Genomic DNA, 18,042 nt, shown 5'->3' on the forward strand with positions numbered 1-18,042 from the left:
ACCAAATCCCGTGTAAAATGATGGGAAAAATCCTAACGCTAAATTGAAAGTTGGCTATATCAGATACCGTTAAATTGAGAATACCTGTACTGTATACTGTACAGTAATTGTGTCGCAGAGTCTCCGACTCGCCACCTAGTATCACTCAGATCGAGTGAGGCTGAGCTGTGGTATTGTTCAATACAATTTTGGGTAGATATACATTTTTTTTTTACTTTGTTACATGCACACACAATCATTCATACTGAATGTGCAAAAAATAATAATTACCATAAGGTCAAAAACATAAAGAGAATAAACATTTCTTAATGCCAGCTGTGAACTAGGTTATGTTTTTTTAAACACAATTTATGATAAATGTACATATTTTATTTATTTATTTATTTATTCTTACTGTTACATGCACACAATCATTCATACAGAATGTGAAAAAAATTATAAAGTCAAAAACATAAAGGGAATTAATATTTGTTACATGCACTGGAGTTAGTTCTCAGAGCGGGAGGGAAAGAAGGGTGGGAGCGGCGTGGGGGATCTCACAGCAGTTTTCTGTCTTGTGTCTCGTGAAATGATTGCCAAATGGCAACTCGGTATTTTTTCTTCTTTTTTTTATTATTATTATTATTATTATTATTATTATTATTATTATTATTATTATTATTATTATTATTATTATTATTATTATTATTATTATTACTTCCTAACATTTTTGTGACTGAAAAGTGAGCTGTGTAACTTTGAAAATGTCCAGCAAGCTGTTGCTCAGGCTCCTGCTTCTGGGAAGGCCAAGGCGCCCAGGTAAATAGTCTTAGCTGGAGTTGTTCTTAATGATGGGGTGAGCCTTTTTTACACGTGTGTTGGACTGAATGGGAATATGTCCCTCAATGGAATATGTTACCAGCCGCCATGTTATAATGAACTCGATTTGCGATGGGCTATTCAGGAACATAACCCCATCATAAATTGAGGTTTGCCTGTACTATATCTATCTGAAATTATGAGTTGAACAATAACATAACTCACAGTTCAACCTCACCCGCTCTGAATGCTACTGGGTGGCGACTCTGCTACACAATTATATGCCATCTCCATGTATATTATTCCTCATTATTCCTTGTTTAGCAATCATTTAACTTAACATTGGGTTTTTCAGGAATGCATCCTGATCAATAATGAGGGATACCTGTGCTTGGTCCTTAATCTACCTTATGGTGTGACTCTCCTGTGTTTTATGTTCCCATTTACTGTTTTAATGTTTCTTTAGTTCCCATATGTAATATTTTTCCAGTCTTTATAAAAAAAAAATGGTTACATTATTTTGTGAAGCAAAGTTCTGAACTTGTCTTTCCCCACTCTAAACTTCTAATTATTTTCATAGTCAACCAAATATGAATCTACTCAATACAGAACTGTACTGTACAGTACAAGGCTTTCCAGAAAATTATCCTTTGGCATTGGATAAAGGACTACTGTTGTTAATGATAGTAGGTTTATGCTGAAATACAGTTCACCATTTAAGCCACTTAATTAGTATACACCTTTTTATTTAAAAAAAATCAATACTATTTAACATATTAAGCATAATATTTATTTATTTATTTATTATTTTATTTTAGATTTATTTTTTATTTATTTTTTTATTTGCTCTTACAGTTTGATGGTAGTCATGTTGAGTCAGTCCTAGGATTGTGGCTCAGTATTAACCTAGAGTTGGCTGGTGGAAAGTACACCCCATCTATTGCCCCCACTGTACCTCTCACTCCCCGGGCCATTTCTGCTCTCCTGGCGGCAGTTGTCAGGTAAGTAGATCAACAGTTGCAATACTGTTTTGGACACCTGTATAATACTGTTCTGGGTTTTTCTATGGACACAACCCTTACATCAGCCAGGGTTGATTTGTTAATCCATTTGGATGTTCTGTATATACCTATCACCCTTTTCTCCTCATTACATCATAATAATAACCATAATAATAGTAATGATAATACTTATTCATTAAAATCATCAAACAAGTTTACAATAAATTTACATGTACATTATATAGACAATGCAGGTGTACTGTGTACATAGATTGTGCAGGTATACAATTTCCAATGTACCTAGACATAACAGGTATGCAACAATAAAAAACAGTAAGGCAATTTGACCAAGGATAGTTGACAAAGCTAACAGATGCTTATTATCAGTATGGTAACTTGTTGCAATGACTGACTTAAAGGCTAGGAAGTCTTACTGGGGTAGAGTCTGCCATATCAGCACCATACATCGCAAGACATATTGTACATCATCTTCCATTAAGGTCAATTTACCATTTCAAATTCAGTTCTTGGCTGGCAGTCCAAAAGAAAAGTTGCAGCAGATTGGTTTTCCCTTACTCTGTTAATATTCTACAAAATCTAAATGTCTTCCCCTTAGATGCTTCAATGATAAGCTAGTGAGAGCTAATTTAGTTGTATATAGACAAATTACTGTACAGTTTAGTTTATGTGCAGGGGGACAAATTCACATACGCCCGGTCGCCCGAGGCGACGAAAATATCATAAGGGCGACAAGATTTTACTCTTTTGCTGGTCTAGGATCGCCCGATGGGCGAGTGGGCCGATGACAGTGGTAAGACACACTCAATGTGTATAAGAGCTTCATATAGAGAATACACTATTAATGCTAGGTAAACTTTGCTGCTGTAAAAAATATTGAGAGAGGTGATGCTGCATATATCAAGAAATGTGTTTGCTCTACGATGAATTCATGCTATGGCGAAACTTGGAAGCAGAAGCTAGTTGGCATTGGTACAGATGGGGCCAGCGTTATGACTGGGTGCAGAAATGGTTTAGTAGCTCGATTGAGAAGAGATCTAGAGAAACTGGAGTTGGAATTCATCCGTTCCACTGCACATAAAATTGAACTCGCTTACATGGATGCAGTAAAGGATGTTCCACTCGCCAAAAAGGTTGACTTACTGCTGCTAGGCATATACCTGTTTTATGAAAAGAGTTCTCTCAACAGGAGCATGTTGAAGCTTGCTCATGACATATGTCAGGTACCATTGCTGGTTCCAACACGTGTGGGTGGTACAAGGTGGCTCCTGCATATGGTGCAGGCATTTGAGCATCTACTGAAGAGATACAAGGCTATTGTACTCCACATACAGCAGATACAGAACCCTGATGATCCTGTGTACCAAAAGGATTCATCCATTAAAGTTAAGAACTACCTTCTCCTTCAAACCAGTGCTGACATAGTCTAGTACCTTCACCTCCTACTGGATGTGGTGTGGTGCCTTAGGGCGCCTCTCAGAGCTGTTCCAGCATGGTCAAACCAATATTTATGCTATCGTGAATGAAATTCAGACTGCAGTTGATGTACTTAACAAATAGTTGACTTGGCCAAGACCCAGCCTGAGAAGGATTATGGAAGGTGACATTACCATGTTCCAAGGAGAAAAGCTGAGTGGTAGAAGCAACACTTTCAAGACTGCAAGGCGTGATATGTTGACATCACTGATTTCAAGTCTAAACAAAAGATTTATTGACATGGCCAGTATGATTCTCCAGAATGCATGGATTCTGAATTTCAAATTGTGGCCTGCAGAGTACAGTGGGAATGAAGATTTCGTGGATAGTGCTGTGCAAGCGTTGGCCCAAGCTCTTGAGAAAACACTGATGGAGGCAGAGGTGAATCCTACTTTGGTAGAGGATAAATGGACTGTGCTCAAAAGTTACATTTACAAGAGTAAGACATCACTTGTTTCAAGACTGTCTTGGCAACAAATCAACCAATCATACGGAGAAAGGTGTGCCTCATTTCTCCATCTGGTTGACCTACTGCTTTCCATTCCAGCTAGTTCGGCCGATGCTGAACGTGGTTTTAGTCAGGTCAAACCCATTAAGACAGACTGGCGCAGTCGTCTCACTGATGACCACCTGACGGATCTCATGGTGGTTCAGTTGCAAACAGAGAGTGTAGGCAACTTCAATCCAGACAAAGCCATTGCCAGATTCCTAACAACTGGGGCCCGCCGTGTGGATGGCTACACTCACACTGCTGGCTGCAGCACAGTGGAAGATCTGGACGACAACAATGAGTTGAATGAGGAGCATGTACAGGAAATGCTTGTTCAAATGCAGTGAAAACATCTGTGTTCCATTCAATTAATTTAGTTATTCCAGTGTTGGTTTATGATTTCTAGTACTAAATAAATGTCACACAGTAAATACATGCTTCATGTTAATAATTTAGTTAATATGTGATTATTCCAGTACTGTATTGGTTTATGATTTAACATGGTTTTTACGAGTAAATAAATGTCACACAGTAAATAGAACTTTGTATAAACCCGGTAAGTGCCAATGTTTAATGTTTCTTGACAAATTGTTTAAGGGCTAGAAAAAATTTATAAGGACTAGTAAATTTTCAAATCTACTAGTCCTGCTGGCGACTATGAAAAAATGGTGAATTTCTACCCCTGATGTGTATATCGTGCTGGGAGGTTTGCTGGTAAGTTTGTAGCTCTTCCGTAGCTATCTGGGTTAGTTGTCCTCTATTTTCCTCTGCTACAGTATTGTTCTGTTGTGACAGAGTAAATGGGTTTAAGGAAACTTAATCTTGTTCACTGTTATTCATTTTCTTTGACAACTTCATCTATAGGTGAAATGGCTCCTCAAGTCTTACATGACTAGACAGTATATTTGTATTAATCCCATTTCTTGTTTAAAAGTGTTTGCCTTATTATTTGAGAACTTTCCTATTAGACAAAGAAAACAGGTGGAAGGGAGAAAACAGCTTTGTGATGTGTGTGATCCATTTTCCCAATCCTGCTCAGTCATGATAAGAGATTTATTCCACTCTTCCATCATTTCTTGTGCAGTTGCTTAACCCTTAACCGGCAGCTAACAATTCCTTTCTCCACCTCCATATACACAAAATTAAAGTGCAAGAAACATGAAACTTTCACTGATCATGGCTGCTATCCCTACAGCGAGCTTTCACTGATGATGGCTACCATTAAGGGTTTACCCTTTCACTACAATTGGTGGGAAGATTGTTGAACCCTCATCCGTCAGAAGAGCCATCTACCCCCCCCCCCATGTGTATAAAAAAATAATGAAAATAGTTTAACCCACAAAAGTACTCTCTGACACTGTAACCACAAATAGTTTGTTATGATGCTGAAATTAAGGTTAATTGATGTAAGGCAGAAATTAAGACAAAATTAAAAAAAAAAAAAATATAGTTGAAAGCATATACAGTAAGAGCACAAAATCAAACAATAACTACAGTTAACCCTCACTTTACGTGGTTAATGTAACCCGGAGGGTACCGCGGAAAGCGAGAAACGCGTAAAGTGAATAACATAACATATGGGATTAATTGAAATGGAGTCCAGGCCGATCCCCAAACTCCACTTTTTGACGACACACAACTATGTTGTAGTAAAAATAACATCTTAATTTTATGATGGTACATGCACACAATTAATACTTAAGAGAAATAGAGAAATACAGTCGCCAAGTTAATGTCCATTCAAATAATGGACACGACTCCCTCCCCCTCTTCTCACACTACACTGCTGGCTCTTCCCGCTGAGAAATTTTGGGGGGTAAACCAGGTATAGTAATAAATAATACCTCAAACTAAAGTTAGGATAATATAATTGACATTGCTGGATTCCTTGTAAGACCAGGAATATTTTGAATATAAATGTCATATATTTTGCACAAAAGATAACATACTTACTCAGATTAAACATTTTATCTACAAATTTTATGTCTAATGCAAAATATATGATGTTTATATTCAAAATGATCATCAAATTGTAAGAATTCCAGCAATGTAAATTATATTCTGGCCGGGTAATTTGTATGAATTTTATGAGCTAAAACAAATATCTTCAGTTAATAAAAAAAAAATATTTTTCAGGACACTATCTGTCAATCAAAGTACCCCACCTTGCCTCCCCCCCTCTTCCAACTGCGCGGTCAGTCCCAACCCTCCCCCCCACCACTCCTCCCTTCAAGAGATGTTGGGTGAAAAATTTAGATTTTAACATTTTGTATTAAATAATACCTCAGATTAAAGTTAGGATAATATAATTGACATTGCTGGATTCCTTGTAAGACCAGGAATATTTTGAATATAAACGTCATATATTTTGCACAAAAGATAACATACTTACTCAGAGTGAACATTTTATCTAAAAATTTTATGTCTAATGCAAAATATATGATGTTTATATTCAAAATGATCATCAAATTGTAAGAATTCCAGCAATGTAAATTATATTCTGGCCGGGTAATTTGTATGAATTTTATGAGCTAAAATAAAAATCTTCAGTTAATAAAAAAAAAAATATTCTTCACATGGTAACAGATGGTCGGTCGCCGGTCCCTCCCTCCCTCCCCCCCACCCCCACCAACGTCCCTACTAGATAAATGTGTGGGAATACCAGACTGTTTACCTTTTTAGTAATAAATAATAAATCAGACTAAAGTTAGGATAATATAATTGACATTGCTGGATTCCTTGTAAGACCAGGAATATTTTGAATATAAATATCATATATTTTGCACAAAAGATAACATATTTACTCAAGAGTAAACATTATATCTAAAATTTGTATGTCTAATGCAAAATCTATGATGTTTATATTCAAAATGATCATCAAATTGTAAGAATTCCAGCAATGTAAATTATATTCTGGCCGGATAATTTGTATGAATTTTATGGGCTAAATTAAAAAAAATTATACTTCACCCGTGTAAAGGGGTACACCCACAGCAGAATGTGAGCATCCTGGGTTCTGGCAGGGCACCGCGTAAACGTGGAAACGCGGAATGTGGGACCGTGTAAAGTGAGGGTTGACTGTACATGTAATCTTATTGGTGTGTGCATGCGTGAGGATTGTTGTTGATTGCGGCAACTACTATCCCCAGCATGCACGACCTCATTGAGTATAAATAAAGCCACAATGCTATACAAAGTGTAACTACTGTATGTGGTCTCCTCCATTATGCCAGTGTGGCTGGCCAGCCAGGTGCTGCATGAAACTTGAAAAAAAAAATAGGAAATGCAAAATAAAGGTGCCATGATTTTTATTGCACACACACACACACTGGGAATCACAGTAGACTATAAAATGAAGACATTGTTATAATTGTTGCTAAGTGATCAAAGGTGAAGTTCAGCATGTATGAGAGGTGACTTTTGGTTGTTTTGACCAGTAGAACTCCTCCTTATTTGGTTCGTAGGGAAGACGTGTCTTCATTATGCGAAGAATTGCGGATAAGAGCAAGTAGTCTCTTGCATGGTACTTAGATGTTTTAAAATTTATATTACAGAAGTGGGAGTGTGAGCATGCGGTGTTGGTGTCTTGTGCTGCAGACACTCACTTTGTGTTGTAATCACACACCCCAGGACCCACTACCTCCCACTACTGCTGACCAATATGATCACATTGATTTGGTGAGTCTCATCTTATAGTCCTGTTCTTGTAAGAAATTGTATTTTAAAAATTTTTGCCACTATCAACTAATTCATGTTTAATATTCAAAACTACAATTGAACTTTAGTTACCCAGCACCAAGAACTTGTGACTGCAATACAATTTTTTTTTTTATAAACTTAAATTCAGACTGACAGTCTTCATACTTGATTCAAATATAGAAAACACTGTACAAAAATATCCATTCAAAGAAGAAGTATGAGAGTATATTGCCAGCATAAACCCTGTAACCATAAACATTATATCCATTAACTATTTCACACACATCAGAGATTGAAAAGCTGCAACACATTACAACTTGTTGCAGAATGTTACTTTTGTTTACTATCCAAGAATATTTGCATTTGTGAATTACTCATATGTCAGATATATATATATATATATATATATATATATATATATATATATATATATATATATATATATATATATATATATATATATATATATATATATATATATATATATATATATATATATATATATATATATAATTTCTTAAAATGGTGAAGAGTGTCATTTTCTGTCTTTTTATTTTATTTATTTTTTATTTTATTTTTGTAATTATTTTTTTTTCAGAGTGGAATGGCGATGAACATTGTAACAGATATGAATTTTGTTCCAACATTGCAAAAGCTGTTAACTGGATCATGTGCTACAGGATCTGACATGAGAAGTGATGTCGTGAGTATTTTATTTATTTTCTCTCTTTCTTGAGCCTTTTCCTACAACAGTACATGTGGTGCAGGGTTGTTGACATTGAGAACAAACACATAGTCTTCCTTTATTTGCTGCTATTCTTACATTCCCAATGCTTTAACATGTGTGTTCTGCTGCAGTATTCCCTTCCACAACAGTGTTCATGATATATATTTAAAATGGAACAATTTTGAAGCCTTATAAATTTTAATTGAATAAAGCAAACAGGAATATTCACACGGATCATAGTCAGTATGCTTGAGGTTCATTTGGTTTATGGGTACATTAAGGTAGACATTCAACGTGTGCACCATAAGTAGCACAGATTAAGTCACAACGGTACCCAAATTTCCCTTCAAACATATTTTAACATCTCAGGGGTTGTGGAGCTCACCGCCACTGTGATGAGATATTAAATTATGTTTGAAGGGAAATTTGGGTACCGTTGTGACTTAATCTGTGCTACTTATGGTGCACACGTTGAATGTCTACCTTAATGTACCCATAAACCAAATGAACCTCAAGCATACTGACTATGATCTGTGTGAATATTCCTGTTTGCTCTATTCAATTAAAATTTATAAGGCTTCAAAGTCGTTTCATTTTAATGTGGACACCCTGTATTCCTGTCAATTCACACAACTACAATAGCATCATCTGTCCCCCATAATCCACTAACACCATGCTCTCCTGTTACCCATGCACAGTGCTACTTCTTACATGTCCATCACTTGTAGTGCACCATCTGCCCCATCCTTAATCCTTCCTTCATCTTCGCTTGCCTCCCCTTCTTAGTTTCCATTGATGAACAGATATAATTATCTCGAGTCTTGTGTATGATAATCTTGGCAGATTATTGAAATTACAGTATTATTTTTCTTGTATTAACATGCACAATTTCATTTTAGGTTGGCAGTACAGTAACTGGACTTTTAGAAGACTTGTTAGTTCGGCTGCGCGTGCGATGTGATGTCATCAGTGTGACCAGCGTGCCTGGAACCACTCTGAAATCTGCACTTCTTAGTCTAGTTTCACGCCTACTGGAACCTCAGGGAGCTATATCATTATCTATGGGGCCACTAGATGCCCAGTGCTGTCTGCTAGGAACTCTTTTGTCAATGCATTATGATGGAATGGATCGTATGCATGTACCATTAGCCATCATTAACTCAACTGGTGAGTACTACATGAATATTGTTGGTCTAATGTTTTGATTCGTGACTGAGTAACCTTTCCTGCTCAATTCTTATTGAAATTTCCTAATACAGTGGTCCCTTGGTTAACGAACGGTTCGGTTAACGAATTACCTTCCATCAGAATCTTCAATTCGGTTAACGAACAAAAATTCGATTAACGAAATCCTTACGAACATCACGTTTTGTTGTGAGCATCAGCTGATCAGGTGGTGGGCTAGTCTGCCAATTCAGTAATCTGTTCTATGTTTACATTTGTTTCTAGTGGAGTAAATATCAAGAAAAATTTGCTCTTTAATATTTGTGCATTTTTTATATTAAAATTATTGGTCATTCTAAAATTTAGCCATCCAAGCTCTGTCTACATAAAGTTTTTCAACTATTATTTTAGGCGCGATATATGTAACTTTATTCATTTATTGAAACTCATTTACATGAACACACTGTCCTAAGGGCAAAGCTGTACTTGTACATGTAATCAAAATAATGTACAAAATGATTACTAAAATTTTAGTCTAGTGCAAACTATAGCATGATAATATTCAAATTAATCACTCGTATAAGAATTCCAGCAATGTAAATTATATTCTCCCGGGTCACTTCTATGAAATTTTATAAACAAAAAACAAAAACTCAATCTAAAGGACATAAATAAACAAATAAATACTTCACTAGACCTTCGGTGCCAACTGCTAAACATGTCACTGTCACCTCCCCCTCCCCCCCCTCCCTCCCAGCCAGGGTTTGGTGGTTATACAGTAGGCTTTAAGTTTTTATCTTATATAATATCACAGACTAAAGTCAGGAGAATATAATTTGCATTGCTGGAATCCTTGCAAGACAGTGAATAATTTGAATATAAACATCATATTTTGCACAAGAGATAAAAATTTTAGTACATTAGTGTACAGTACTGTAGTACATTTTATAATATAAAGTTTTTCAACTGTATTTTTGGGTTGATTTACATAAATTTCTTCATTTATTTTCATTCCTTTACATGCACACACCATACTAATAGAAACATAAAAGAAATAAATGACTTAAGTGCAAACCTGTACTGTACATCCTTGCAAGACAGCGAATAATTTGAATATAAACGTCATATATTTTCCACGAGATAAAAATTAATCACTTGTATCACATTACAGTAGTGATTTAAGAGTAACAGTGTACAGTATATGTACGTATATATATAGTGATTTAAGGGCGATGTAGGGGAATTTTAGGAGTGTTTCTGACTATGCATTTTTGGCTTTTGTATGTACAGTACTTTTCTGTGATCTGGAACCAATTACCCAATTTCCCATTGAAATAATGGATTCGGTTAACGAACGGTTAAAGAACGACTCCGTAGAACGAATTGTGTTCGTTAACTGAGGGACCACTGTATAATACTGTGTGTAATATTGATATTGTGTAATGGTCAATTTATACATAAGACATTGTCACTTTACTGCCAATTTTCTCATGATAATGTTGAAACATGGAGCAGGAGAGCTTGCCAGTAAGACAAGTGTGCAGTGATACTTAGTTATGTTTATGCCATTCAGTTATATGTATTGGAATTGTTGTTGTTGCATGGACCTCAAGTACTCAAGTGTTCAGTAACAACATTTGTTTACTCCCAGAAATCATATATAGTAGCAACCTTGAAGGATTTTCTTTGGTGGTTGAATGTTGGGCATGTAAGGAATGGATGAGTTGCAGTGTGGACGGGATTTTGGGGGAGTTGTGTATCGTCTTGATACTTGTTTAAAGAAGGGCAGTGACCACAGCATAGTCTGGCGAGAAGTGCTCTCTTTTCTCTTTTGAGATTAGTTTCTATAATGTGGATAACTGATGGTGACAGTTTTCGTATGCTGTTTGGTTTGAGTTTCGTAGGGAGGAGGTTGCTAAGTTGTTGTGTATGTGTTTGTAGATGGTTGTGTAGGAAGTTGTAAGTGGGATATTGCTGAGTGTGTGTGGGAGTAGTGTTTTGCTGTGATTTATTTTTTGGTGTTAGTTGGAGTCCATCAAGGGACTCTTAAACCATATTCTGTTTATCATGGTGCTGGAGGCAATTTCTTGGACTAGGACTGGCCAACCCTGGGAGTTGTTGTATGCTGATGACTTGGAGAAATATAAGAAATGGAAAGATGAAATAAAGTCAAAGGGCCTGAGAGTGAATGTGGTGAAAAGAAAAGTATTGATTTGTTGTGTGGGTGAGGGATCTATGGTGGAAAGTGGACAATGGCCATGTGCGATCTGTAAGAAAGGTGTTGGCACTGGGTCAACTAAAAATGTGTAATGTGTAGAAATTGGGGACACAAGTGGTGCACCCAATGAGCCAGCCAGCTAACTCGTGTGCAAAGAAGTGTACAATCCCATTATGTGTTTGCCCTTGAGACAATATTTCTTTTACCTTTTTCACAATATGTACGTAGTATGGTGTGTGCATGTAACTGAGTAAAATTAAATGGAGAAAGTTATGTATATCTACCCAAAATTACAAGTTGAAAAACAACCATAACACCTCACGGCTTGGCTCAGTCGCCTGGAGATAACAGTGACGAGTTTAATTTGACTACAATGTTGCCAGCGATTTTAACAAATGCAGATGTGAAAAGAAAGTTATCTCTAAATCTTCATTTGTATCAAGTATTTGTAGATGTAAAAATAAATGTTGCAGGTATGGCATTAATAAATTGTAATGCTTGTAAGAGTTCAGAAATGGTTATTGCTTAGCTACCTCTGAAGAGTTTGGTGTCTGTCATATGGATGTTAATCATCTCAGGTTATCATCATCAGTACATGATCTGTAAATGAAGCTTTTATATTTATAATAATTATTTTTTAATTAATTTAAAATAAAAATAATGTGTTTAAGTAAGCTATAACATATTTTTAACTCTGGAGTTGGGTTAGGTAGAATTTAGCCTATTGGAAACAGCAACTGGGAATTGATTACCTTATGGGAGACTGCAACTTCACGAAAAGAATGCAGGCTGATTTTTTTTCCCCCTCCATTTTCAGACAAAAGTGTGTCTTATATGCTGTAAATTATGGTATTTCTTAAAGTATGTACTCTACATAATTTCACCCATTTCTTAAAACCCTCAAGTGCTCCTGTTAAAGACAATGGACACAGTACATAAAAAAGTTGACGTAAATGAGTGTAGTAGCGAGGTGTGGCGCACTGATGTGATAAGCATGAAGGCAAGAATGAGAGTGTCAGACTGAGAGATGTGCTGCGTGTACCCATGCACGGACGTTCAACAGCACCTATGAACTTACAAGTTGACTGGACTGATGCTAGATTTTTCAAACTTTTAAAAATATTATTGGTGAATAGAAGAGCAGTTTGGAGCAGCCTGAGAGAGAGTAAAAAAAAAAAAAACGATATCTAGTGAATAGAGGTTTTACTGCACAGTATTGTAATTCACAGGTGTCCATAACTTCCCTAGGTGACTATCTAACACTCGCCATGACTCCAGCTATTAATTCTTCTGTTAATTGACCATCCATTTGTTTTGCTGACTTTCTTGATTTTTTTTCCCTTCCATTGAGTGAACTTCAGTAACTTGAGATAGATGCATTATGATAAACTAATCTATATTAATCTTTCCTCTCAGTGATCTTGGTTCATGGGCATCTCATGTCTAGTGAGGGAGTGACTTATGGAGCTACAAACCACAATCCACACTCACTAGGAGGACTGTTTGCCTCTGTGTTGGGTTCAGGTGGTCAAGGGGCGGCACCGTCTCGCCTCGCTCTCCTCTGCTCCCTTCTGAACCTTTCTCGCAAGCTTTCCCAAACACCACTTGTCACTCCTGCCCAGGTGAGTTGCCTCATACATAGTAGATATGTATATTTTATTTTTTTGTCTTACTGGTGCAAAAAAAAAATGTAGATGTGGAGAGGTTAATGGAATACTTCATCCCTATGGGCAACAAAATTTAATTAATGTTATTTAAGCTTTCTGTATACAGTCCTTAATTTTTGTAGAGGGATGATTGTGATTTTAAGTTACGTCCACCTAACAGAATTGGTGCAAGTTTTCTTCACTGCCAGTGCTGTACTCATTCCATTTAACTATTCTTATTACAGTAAGGTCCTGTCGAATGAGAATTTGGGTTAATGTTCTTAGAGTTTTAGACAAGAGTTGTAAAGTAAATAAATAAATTTACTTTAGTAACATTTATGGGTATTTACTTTTCAGAAAGTACTCAAATTTTTTTTAGCACTTATACTTAAGTATGGTTTTCTAATACTTTTACTCCGTTACAATTGAAAAAAAAAAAAAAAATTTGTTACTCGTTACATGTCCCAAACAGAGAATTTTAATGTCTGTGGCAAACTAATAATATATTTTTAAAATAATTAATTATCCTAAGTAAAAGAGTTGTGTGGGTGGAGTGTATGGTGTGGGTGGAGGGTATGGTGTGGGTGGAGCTGTGAAGGGTACAGTGTGGGTCTGGGGAGACACCACACGGTCACATACATAGAGGTTTCGTGAGGTGAGGTGACTTCAGGTCAGGTTAGATCAGGTGGTAGTAGCCATGACAGTGGACTTTCCCTTTGATCTTCTTGTGTCTTTTAGCACCTTGACCATCCATCTCACTTAGCCAACCCTCTTATCCCCCCATCAAATCCCCTCTCTTCTTCCCCACCTTTCCTTCAGGGGCTTGGTTTTCCTGTTAGACGTCAGTTGCTCTGTACATATACACTTATTTTCTCAATTTAACGAACTAATTCGAGCCACCCCTTTTCGTTAAATTGAACTTTCCGTTATTTTTGCTTGATTTAGCGATCTAGGCGAACTAGTTCACTAATCGAGTATGAGTCCGTTAAATTTTCACTAAATCGAACTTTACGTTATTTTCGCTCAATTTAGCAAACCTTTTCACTAAATCGAGTGTGATTCCGTTAAATTCCGCGCCAAATGGGGTTTGTTTACATCAGCTCAGTCTGTGTCTTGCCACCACCGTATGTGTTGTTCACTGCTACCTCATGGTCAACTAACTACTGTGCTTGGTCATCATGCTGAAAGTCTCTCAGAAGTCTCAGAAAGGAAGTGGTGTGAGGGAGAAAGTCAAAAGGATGTAGCTATCAATTGGAAAAAGTTTGGAAATTATAGGAAAAAAAAATTTAAACAAACACCGAACCCCCTAGTTTAAGGTAAGCTATGAATAATGTTTCTAATGTTTCTATGTACATATATGTCTGAGGTGTCTCCGTAGGTGTGTGCGTTTTACCAGAATTAATCTTGATTTAGCAAACTAGTTCACTAAATCGAGCGAAAAATAATGGAAACAATTCCTGTACCTAAAATGAATTTCAAAGAGGTTGTGACTAAAATGTTTTACATAATCCCATCTTAGTTATAACGCCTGCATCTATACATATGTGTGAGATTGGGTGTATTAAAATTTCTGCTTAAATAGCCAAGTACCACTGCCCTCTCCCAGCACCCACCAGATGTTACGTGGTGCAAAAAATTCAGCCACTTATCGAAAAGTGATGTTACCACAGCCACACCCAAATTAGAGGGACAGTTCACGCACTATGGAGGGAACAGTCATCCACAAACCCCTCAACTGAAGACGCTTGATAGCTACTTGGCATGCCCAGGGGATGAAATGGAGCTACTGAGGTCTTTCCCCAAATTATGTGACTTATTTCTGAAGATTAACACCCCACTACCTGCATCAACTGCTTGTGGGCATCTGTATCGTCATAATGGGCTTATTATTATTATTTAAATAATTTATTACATCCCAGGGGGCGACAAGCCTAGTCACAAGACCATGCGGTCAAACACTAATACATTGGTACTGTACTTGTGTCTTGCAGGACATGTTATAACTTGCGATATGGAGACAATATTGATATGATTTAAGGGCAGTGGGAGTTAGCACTCACCAAAGCATAGGTAGTGTACAAGTATGAAATCAAAATTATTACAAATAAGTAGGTGGTGACATAGTGGTTAGTGACTCTCCCTGTGGTAGGAAGTCCCTGACAGTGGGACACTCGAGGCAATACAATAGTGTTGAAGGGTGTTAGTGTTGGGACAGTTACAGAGTTTACAGGAAGAGAAGTGTGGGTCATCCCCTGCCTCAGATGCATGCCAAACAGGTCTGTATCCTAACCTAATGCACGCAGAGATAACATTATGTCTGCGAACCAGAAGTCCATGTCGACGATACTTGTGTGGATAAGGAAGGTGACTATAATGTTGGATGGATATATTTTCAGCCCGCTCACTATCTCTGAGATGGATTGTAGGGAAAAGAGCAGCTGAACTTACCGGTATTCTCTTTTGGTAGGTCATGCTGGGCTTACATTTAGGCTTAAAAGATCCTGGTTGGACAGCCATAATTTTGAGAATCTGTTATTAATTGATCTCGATAAAAAGATTTGCAAATAAATGTGTCCTATATTTGTATCTTTAGTTAACTATTTTTTTATTAATTTATTGTGGATTTATTTTAATATTTGAGACAATTAATAATTTTTTTTTTACTTTTTTCTTTCAGTACTTAAGTACTTCATGAGTGAGATACTTTTTACTTCTACTAGAGAACATTGATCTTTGGATACTTTTACTTGAGTAACATTTTGCCAATGTAACAATGCTTTCACTTAAGTAAAAAAGTTCAGTACTTTTTACAACTCTGGTTTTAGAATATGAGAATCAATGAATGAACTTCTATTTACTTTAATGAGTAAAATGATAAGTGAACCAGCTCACATTTTCATTCATGGTGTGAGACTAGTAATGCTTTGTTATCGTTAAAGCCTCCAGCTGGGTTAGTACACTTGTAGACCTTTTTTCTATACACTGAGGTAAAGTCTGTGGCAAGCTGACACATCCTGGCTAGCCAATGAGCTTAGATAACAGGGTGACATTTGTTTATAATGTTCAATCAACAAATTCTAGGCCAATATGGCCAGCATTCATCTTCAGCACTAGTAAGTATAGTACACTATACTAAAACAATCCTTAGTCTTGTTAGGTTAAGTTTTAGGGTTAAAATTCTTTAGGCTGGAGCACATCTAAGTTTAAACCATGGTGTTTTGGTTAAAAAAAAAAGCTGTAATATATCTCAGATTTTAATATGGGATGGATGTTTTGGGAACAGGGGTCCTATTGAATGAGAATTCACCTAACAGTCAATTTTTCAGATACTCATATTGCTTGTTAAGCAGGACCTTACTATATTCAGAGAGACCCTTTAAGATGCTGGTTTACTGCTTTCCATTGATAGCTCTGTCCCTTGAAATTTTATATGATACTCACTCATACTTTGGAATAATAAAAATTATTTACCTCCAGTTTGGGCTTGTATCATATCCCACGGCAGCTGTAGTTTTTATCAGATCTCTCGTTTATGCTCTAAATATATTAATAAAGTTTCACATTTTCTAGTACTTACTGTTGTGCTTTGGTTCAGAACATTGATTTTTCCCATAATTTTTTTCTCCAAGCACTATCAGTTTTTAGAAGACTGATCTACTTTATACTAGATTTGTTCATGATCTGTGAATGTTCAGTAGTCACTTCATGAGTCCATCTTCGGTGATTCTGTACATTTTGCTGGGATGGCTGTCAACCAACTGTCTGAATATTTAGATGTTTCAGTCAGGATTTTATTTTTGTTTATACCACTTGTTATGCATATACAGTACAGTACATTATGGGGGCTTTAAAGTTTGACACTTCTTCCAGGTCTTTGTATTCAATTTTTGATACTTTATAAATTGTGATTAAACTTTTATGTACATAAATTCTATATTCTTCTGAATTCTAGTTGCAGAAGAATACAATGATAGCACCTTTTAGCATTTTAGATGACTGTATATATATAATATTGTAATATTTGTGATTGTCATCCTTTATAGGCTCGTACAGGAGGAGCAAACTATGAAGTTCAGGAGAATGCAGGAGGATCTTTAACTGACTCCAGCAAACTTGAACAACAGCGGTCTGATGCTAGCTCTAGCCAGACAGATGAGCACAAAGCAATGCATACACCCCAGACCTGTTCCCATGCTGCTCCTAACAGTGTGGCATGCTTGGCTGATACAGGTTTGTTGATAAGTGATAATAAAACAGTTACATTCAACAGTTGAATTTCTGGGGTGTGAATAACAGTTGACATTACTGTTTCATGAAACTGTCTTCAGACACATGTTTAAATTAGTGTTCATAATTTGTAATGTTTTTACTTAAAATAAAAACTTTTTCCTGCAGCTTAATATAAAACTCTATGAAAGAATGCATGTGATATAGTACAGTACAGTTACTTCTAATTTTGTACAGTACATCATTTATCACTTAAATTTTCTGCTGGATACTTTCTATTTTAATTAAATTTTGCTTCTCCAGTATTACAAAACAATGAAACAATGCAACTATTGCTGAAGTCTGTTGCGGCATGTGAAGGAAGCAGCGTATCCATGTTGCTGGGGACTGTGAGCGGTGAGGTGTCTGAGAAGCTGTGCCTCGGGGAGACTCTCACTGATGCACTCTACCAACTGCTTCTCACACTTAACACCAAGGCTACTTCATCAGACCTCATCCTGAGACCTGTTGTGACATTTATCACCCCAGGTTAGTTATAAGATAAGTTGTTTAAATTTAACGGTGCACTGGTTGTCAAA

General features: G+C 36.5%; 1 protein-coding gene across 7 annotated transcripts in view; it reads left to right on the plus strand.

Annotated features, from left to right (window-relative positions):
* The window catches only part of LOC121863741 (baculoviral IAP repeat-containing protein 6-like), a 146,822-nt gene that overhangs the window by 81,536 nt on the left and 47,244 nt on the right, over positions 1-18,042 (plus strand). For all 7 annotated transcript variants that reach the window (XM_042362498.1, XM_042362500.1, XM_042362504.1 and 4 more), the window contains 7 exons: positions 1,654-1,799; positions 7,338-7,461; positions 8,081-8,185; positions 9,109-9,376; positions 13,008-13,213; positions 17,281-17,467; positions 17,768-17,992. In XM_042362498.1, the coding sequence (XP_042218432.1) occupies positions 1,654-1,799; positions 7,338-7,461; positions 8,081-8,185; positions 9,109-9,376; positions 13,008-13,213; positions 17,281-17,467; positions 17,768-17,992 (1,261 nt within the window). The remainder of the gene's footprint in view (positions 1-1,653; positions 1,800-7,337; positions 7,462-8,080; positions 8,186-9,108; positions 9,377-13,007; positions 13,214-17,280; positions 17,468-17,767; positions 17,993-18,042) is intronic.

Source organism: Homarus americanus, unplaced genomic scaffold (assembly GCF_018991925.1).
Source record: "Homarus americanus isolate GMGI-L3 unplaced genomic scaffold, GMGI_Hamer_2.0 scaffold48354, whole genome shotgun sequence".
NCBI lineage: Eukaryota > Metazoa > Arthropoda > Malacostraca > Decapoda > Nephropidae > Homarus > Homarus americanus.